At 45.2% G+C, this 8,169-nt stretch overlaps 1 protein-coding gene across 1 annotated transcript; it reads left to right on the forward strand.

Annotated features, from left to right (window-relative positions):
- Window positions 1–1,641: 1,641 nt before the first annotated feature.
- LOC119569519 (leucine-rich repeat extensin-like protein 3) lies at window positions 1,642–3,014 on the forward strand. Its single transcript, XM_037917644.1, has 4 exons — window positions 1,642–1,825; window positions 2,313–2,502; window positions 2,658–2,882; window positions 2,927–3,014. The coding sequence occupies exons 1-4, from the start codon at window positions 1,642–1,644 to the stop codon at window positions 3,012–3,014; spliced, it is 687 nt and encodes a 228-aa protein (XP_037773572.1).
- Window positions 3,015–8,169: the final 5,155 nt, after the last annotated feature.

Genomic DNA, 8,169 nt, shown 5'->3' on the forward strand with positions numbered 1-8,169 from the left:
CAAGGCTTCCAGGGTTTGGTCGCCCGAGTCTGGGCCTTGCCGGGTCCTTCACGTAAGGTCCTGTCTGTTTGGGGGATTTTGTTTTGGGGATTTTCCTTTTGTACTTTGGCAGTGTTTCATCCACTCACGCCCCCACCCACCACGGAGTCCAACAAGGGAAGCTGAGTGCGAGAACCAATGTCTAACAGCAACAGGGGTGATGAGTGGATATACGCAGCCATTAGCCGATTGCACTGGTACGCACGGACGGTGTGGGTACTAACGGCAGCATGACTGCTTGACCCTAGCCTCCCGAGGGAGACCAGCCGATTGACCTGACCGGGCCTGGATCAGGCCGCCTGTCTTGCCAGAATAGAGGACCAAGAGGCGTGTTGCTAGCCGCAGGGCGTACATCAAACACTTCCGGACATACGTCGAGAGGAAGGACTTCTACATCTTGACGGACCCACAGCCCCTCACCTTCGCCCTGCACAACAGAGTTGCCGTCAGTTCCCGCATGAAGAGAGGCACCACTGACAGTTCACCACTGACATACCACACATCCGAGGCACCAACAACCAGGCTGCAGACCCTATCCAGAGTCTCGATATCCATGGTAAGTGCGAGCAGCACCCCGATCGACTACCAGCTGGTTTGCAGGGAGCAGCAACAAGACCCTTCCCTCCCCAGGCTCCCGACGGAGATACCTCCCTTCAACTAGAGCAGGTGCAGCTTCAGGTCTCTCGGACACCATCCTCTGCGACATCTCGCTGGGCCGACCCCGTCCTACATCCCTACCGTTACTCCGCCGCAGTTTTTTCGGGGCTTACCACGCTCATAGGGAATCTGCGCAACACAGGACCTCATCTGCAGCAAAGTTGTCTGGACCGGCATCAATAGAGGACGTCCGGCAGTGGTGTCGCACTGCATCGAATGCCAGCGCAGTAAGGTTCACCGACACACTAAATCTCCTCTGCAGGTGTTCCTTGTACCAGATGGCCGTTTCGAGCATGTACACCTCGACGTAGTCGGTCCCTACCAGCAGACCAGGGTTACAGGTACGTCTGACGATGATTGACCGGTTTTACCAGGTGGCCTGAGGCCACACCTATCCAGGACCCACTGCACCACCATTGCCAAGACCTTCATCAGCACCTGGATATCTCGCTACGGGACTCCAGCGACGGTCACGACCGACAGAGGTCCTCAGTTCGAGTCCGAGCTCTGGAGGCAGCTGATGATCCTTCTCGGCTCGAAGCGCACCCGGACTACATCATACCATCCCAGTGTCAATGGCATGGTGGAGCGCCTACACCGCCTCTTGAAGGAGGCCCTCACGGCTTCTTCTCCCTCCCGACACTGGGTGGACCAGTTACCCTTGGCACTCCTACACATACGGACCTCTTTCAAACAGGATCTTCGGTGCACCGCAGCAGAGATGGTCTACGGAACCACCATAGCTCTCCCTGCTGACTTTCTAGTCAGCTCCGGAGATCAGGACCCGGGAGCATTCGGAAAGCAGCTTCGCGACCGCATGGCCCGCTCCGCTCTCGTCCTCCCGGACCATCACGGCAACGAGGCATCTATTTGCCCCGCGACCCCCAAAGACTGGTCACATGCCCTTCATACGACGCCCCCCAAAGTCTCCCCTCTGCCCACCCTATGAGGGACCTTTCCCGGTCATCAAGCGGACGTAAAACCAGCACCATCCGGCGACCACGAGGAGACGACACCGTCAGCATCGACCGTGCGAAGGCTGCAATGCAGGATTCGAAGGTTCGTTTCGCGACCGCTACACGGAAGGGAGTGCTGGGGGTGACCAACGTGCGACGAGCTTCCGCGCTCAGTAGATTTCGGTCAAAGGGTTTTGGGCGATTCGACTCACGCCAATCACCGCGCAGCTCATCGGACCTGACCCAGAGTATACATCGGGGTTTGGGCATTTTTTAAAGCCGCAGATCCAAAAGAAACCACTATGTCATAAAAACCTAACTATATATAAAGAAACATTTTCAGACCATGCTACAGCCAAAAACTTTTAAAGAGAAGGGATATACCTCTTAAAGGGTATATGTTGCCCGATGGCAAATAGAATTTGAGAGGTTCACACCGTCAAAAAATGTATGAACTGCTTGGCTATGGGCACTTCAAAACCCACTGAAAAGGCAGAAAAAAGAACACGATGCACTGAGTGGGGTTTTCCAACACCCCTCCTTCAGTGACTTAGGAGTTCCGTCAAAAATGCCTAAACTGCGGCGGTGCCCACCAAACTTTTGCAAACAGCTGTCCCTCCAAAAAGGAAGACTATGAAAATCTCCCAGGAAAATTTTAAGGAGAAGGAAAAAGAAAAGAAACTAAGCCATACAGGGCCGTGGCCCAAAAGGGGGCACAGGAAACTGTGCAGGCCCACCACAATGCCTGGAAACCACTCATTAACCAGGTCCGCCAGGAGATTAAACACAAACAGTCTGAACCCTCCATCCACCTGGCCCTCCCTAACGCCTCTCCGGGGAGATTCTCATAGTCCTCCTTCATGTACATATGCAGAATATCATTGCCCCTGAAAAGGGGTTCAGATACCATGCAAAAGCACCCATTGGGAGGCTAACAATCCCCAAAGCTCTAGACCTGGGGGATCTGACTCTTGGGCATCCTTAAGGTAATTCAACCCCTACCAGTCTGTTCAGGCCCAGCCTGAACAAACACAGCCCAAGCAACCGAAGCCTCAGCCTACACAGGCCCAGGCAGCGGAGCCCCTACCTGCACAAGCTCACCCACCGAGCCCCTGCCCCAGTCACGGGAAAACCTCAGCTTGCTGAGAGCCAGACCCCGGGAGCCCCAGTCAGTTCCTCTCCTAAACCAACCTCGGCACCCCCTCCTCGGCCTCCTCCTCCCGTCAATCAGTAAGGCCAAAGAATATAAAATCCCCACTGTCCATGGAGTTCAGGGAAAATCCCCAGCGATATCCCTCTGAGCCCCCTGATGCCCCACCTCCTACACCAGACCTTACTAAACCCCTCTGGAACCTTCACTGATGACAAAGGGGCTGGAGCGCCTCATGGACAGAACTGCTACAGATCCCAAGCATTACGGCATCCGGCTCTTTTCAGAAAATCCCACAAAGTACCATTACTTCTGATCGATACGAAATTGGCTCAGAAATTAAAAATAAAAAATAAAGTGGTCATTTAACGAAAAGAGAGCATACCATCATGGTCACAGTCAAAGGTTACACAAACACCTCAAGGAAGGCAACATGCGCGTCACAACGACATGATTGAACAATGCCCAGACATAAGCCAATTTAAATACGGGTACTTCCTTGGATAACAACACAAATACACATGGCACACCATACACTACACTCACGCCTCACCGTCATACAACACAACGTACTCCACGGGACAACACGAAAAACAGAACTGTGCAACACATACAGAAGACACGACCCACACATCATACTCATAAACAGCCATGGGCTCAATACACCACCCCACTCAAAATCTACATGTACACCATCTACTCCCCCAACAAATCACAAGAAAGAAGCGATGGCGTAGCATTGCGATCAGAAACGACATCTAAACACAAATCATCAATAATTTCAGTCAGACCTACTGGCAGTCCGAAATAAATCACCACATGGACCGACCCATACTACACACTATACATTCCACCAAGAGACCTTTCTACCAAACCTGACACCCTGCGCTCCTGAGCATAACAAACCAATATACTCATGGGAGATTTTAACGCAAACCACGCACTCTTTGGTTACAACCACAAAAACACCGTTGGCAGAGGCCTTGCCTCACACATACAACAAGGCAGACTCACACACCTCGGTCCACACACACCAACATACATACACATAACCAGCAACAACACCTGACTAGTCTTGGAAAACCCACAGAGCACAACTACACCACCATATCACAACAGGCGACGTCACATCCAGCGACCACCCCCCGGTTATCCAAACCCACTGTCAACAAACCCTATCATGATCCCAACACAACCCCGAGAATCCTTTAAACATGCAAACTGGGGGGGCTTCAGACAATCACTTGAAGACACCATGTAACTGATCTCGAGGGCAACCCACATACACAATAAACACCCACCTTAAACAGTGTACACAGACATACAGACGGCCCGAGGCCAACACCCCCAAAAACAACACACAAACTATCCCTTTTTTACAGAGAAACACATCACCTGAAATTGCTTAAAATACAATACAGACACATACCGAACAAAGCATAACACGGGGCTGGGACACACAATTACGCACACGTACAAAGAAATCCAAACACAAATAACAGACGAAATTAAAGTAATGAACAAACACACTGGGAAACACTCGCGCAAGACTATGTCAAAACTCTAAAGCCCCAAGAAATTTTGGAGTTCCTTCAAAAACTCATGGGGTCGAACAAACGATAATCACATACATATACAACACACACAGACAAAAGGGTTGACTCGGTGGAGGAATGGAGCCTCTCCACAGGGAATTCTGGCAACAGAATTTCCAAATCTCCCCCACCGAAAACGCCGATTCCACCACATTACAGAGACCGAGTTTTCAAACTACATACAACAACATAGGAACATAATTCTCCCAGAAAACATCATCACACTAAAAACTCTCACAGAGGACAGTCCCCCCCCTCCAAAACCAATCACTCCAAAGAAATAACAAACACAATCAAACGCACCAAAACACAACACCAGGAGCAAGCAACTAAAAAAAAACAATCATCGAACATCTTCCACCCAGAATATCAGCAGGCTACGCCATATCTTCAAAGCAGCACTGGCAACAGATATTTCCCTGATAATTCAAACATGCCACAATCACTTAATACCCAACCAGGGAAATCTACACACGAGGTGGGGAATTACCGCCCCATCTCACTCTTAGAAGTCCCAGGAAAACTGCTAGAGAGAGACTCATCCCCCCTTGAAAACAACCAAACACACAACATTAGGCAATACGGCTTTCGCCCACACGGGGGACCGAGAGCGCCATCGCCCCCGCTTACGAGGAGATCGCTCTCGGTCTCGCTAACAATCACCAGACGAACGCAATACTACGACACGTCGCAAGGGCCCTTTTATAAGGTATGGCATGACGGTCTCAAAAAACAAACTAACACAACTACACCCGCCCTCACACTTCACACGCCTTCTCTGCAGCTTCCTGGATGACAGAAATGCCACAATATGCCTGGGAGCCCACCTAGGCACCCCCATCCACCTCAGAACTGGGGTACCACAGGGAAGCGTATTATCGCCAACCCTCTATATCCTGTATACAGCCAATCTGCCAGAACCGACACCATACAGCAACTATATTTCCTATGCAGACGATATCACACAGATTATCACACACCTTCTAAATCACAACACTTCATGAAACGAACAAAGAAAGAGCTATCAGAACATCAACACATTTAAGCACCACTGGAAATACAGACAAAATAAACAAATTCAAAATCATACCCCTAGCACGCAGAAAATCACAACCAATCACGATCAACAACACCAACATTCCATACACTCACACGGCCAACATTCTCGGACTTCATTTCACAGCACAGGCTTCACAACACACTTAAACAAAGAATAGCACAAGCAAAAACAACACTAACCAAACTAAAACGCTTTTCATGCTGCACCCACAAACAAAACTCAGATCTACAAAAAAAACTGTCAGACCCATCTTAGAATATACTGCTATCCCCTGGTTTGCAAAATCATACTCACAAAAACTCCGAATGCAATGAGTACAGAACAAAGCACTACTCTGGGTACAACGGCCAACATTTCTAGACCGAATTTCAGCAGAAACACTACACGAACATACAGCATGGAACCACTAAACACACGCATTCACAGACGAGGCAAAAAAACCTGGGCCAGACTACGCGAACAAGAAACGAACAATATAACAGTATCTTCGAAAAACACACAAACACTCACACAAACCACGTCTGGGGGCCCAAACACTACCAAACACAGAACACGAAACACCCACACCGATTACACACAAAAACACACACCGACCCTGACCTGTGACCATTTACCATGTTTTTAAATGTTCTAATTTTAATGTTATTAAAGGCTAAAAGAAAAAAATAATAATAAACAAATAAAACCAGAAGTCACCCCCAGAATCCCCAAAGGATTAGCTAATCCACGCCGCAGCACTTATGAATATCAATGGCAAAAAGAGCGACCATCGGCTCTGCCAGCTCACCTGTGACCCACCTGCGCGCGGCGCGGATTAGCCAATCACGGGGGAGAGAGGGCTGACCACCTTGGCGTCCCTTTTAAAGATATAACTTGGCGGCGCTGTTACCACGGCTAGTCACTTTGCCCGCCTCGGCCCGCCTAGTGGTCGTGGGATCAGCGCCGACGAACATAAACGGAAAGATTCCAAGGACTGAACATCTTACAAACTTGCTACGGCCTCTGACTCGATTGCCCTGTGATTATTGGAGTGCACTCGTGCAACTGCATAAAGGGGATTCAGAAGACGAGCAGGTGGAGGGTGTTCTACGGAAAAAGGGAGAAAAAAATTAAATAACCCCCCCCCCCAAAAAAAAAATAGCCTTCTAAACATGTTATTCTATGTTCGTACCCTATGTTCATTTGCTTTTGTTCTGTTTTTGTTCCCGTCTCGTCATCTATTTACATAATGTATTTACTTAACTACCATTTTTGGGTTTACATTCCTTATTTTTCTCTCTGCTGTTTTTGTTCTGTCTTTCTCCTTTATACTATGTTATTATTATGTTTTTTTATTGCTAAACACCATTTTTATTACAATTACCTATGTCTATCTATGTAACATGCTCCCTTTTCGTTCCCAAACCCCAAATTTCAATAGTCAGACCAAGTTGTCAAGAAATTTACTCCCCACGATTGATATATAATATACCACTTTATTCCCTTTTTTCAACTACCACTCAAAACACCTCATCCCCATCAATCTCACCCCATCCCCTCTGTCCCTATCTAATTTATTTCCCCTTGATACCCCCTTACTCACCGTTTTTATGTAACTATTTCTCATTCTGCCACTGGGGTCCCCCAGCCTCTTTCTTTTTTTGTTCTCAGCATTAAAATACAAAATACAAAATTAGAATAAAGATAAAACAAAAAATAAAAGTTTAAAATAAAAAAACTAAGCTATTTACTTCTTTTTCATTTAATTATAAATTAAACTTGTTCTTGTTCTTGTTCTTAATAAAAATAATAAAAATAAAAAAAAAACTTAAAAAATAATAAAACCAATAAAAATCATTTTAGTTAGAATTAAAATTAGATATTCCTTGTTACCACAAACCACTCTCCTTATTAAACTATTTAAAAATAAAAAATAAAAAAAAATAAAAAAAAGTATATAAACAAAATAAATATATATATAACTATTTTATTTTATATAAAATATATAAAAATTTTAAAATATACTATATATATATATATATATATTTATTTATTTATTACATAAAAAAGGCGTGTACTTCAAATAACAAATAACAATAACGTAATCATCGGCTACTTTTCGCAAATAACATAGAAATAGATCAATAACTTACCTCCCCCCCTCGATCCAAACATGAATGAGAAATATAAATTCAATATATTTACTATGCAGGGGGTTTTCGCCCCCCTACTTTTCCAATCTTTAAATTCCTTAAATTTCACCACTTTACCTTCTTCCCCCCCGCCCTTTTGATTTCTTCACCTCTTTACTTCATTGTTTATGATTTGATTATGAAACGCACTCACTCTATCGGCTAGGGTCTCACCCGAACACTAGTTGTACACTCCAAAATAAAGAGTAAAATTTTACTTCTTGTGTGTTTGCCTACAAACCACAATATGCTTATATTATATATATTCTTACTTTTCATTTTTCGTCTATGTATTATTATTCTTTACGTTTTTCGTATTTTCAATTGTTTTTTCTGTCTAAATTCAGGACCAACACCTTCAATTACTATTGTATAACTGATTTTCCATTGATTCTTTTTGACAGTAATAATGATGGAGGTTTAGTTAGATCTTCAAACGTCTAATAAACTCTTCAAGAATTATATATATATATATATTATATATATATTTTTATATATATATATATAAATTTTTTTATATATTATTTATTATTTATATATA

Source organism: Penaeus monodon, unplaced genomic scaffold, assembly GCF_015228065.2.
Source record: "Penaeus monodon isolate SGIC_2016 unplaced genomic scaffold, NSTDA_Pmon_1 PmonScaffold_16093, whole genome shotgun sequence".
NCBI lineage: Eukaryota > Metazoa > Arthropoda > Malacostraca > Decapoda > Penaeidae > Penaeus > Penaeus monodon.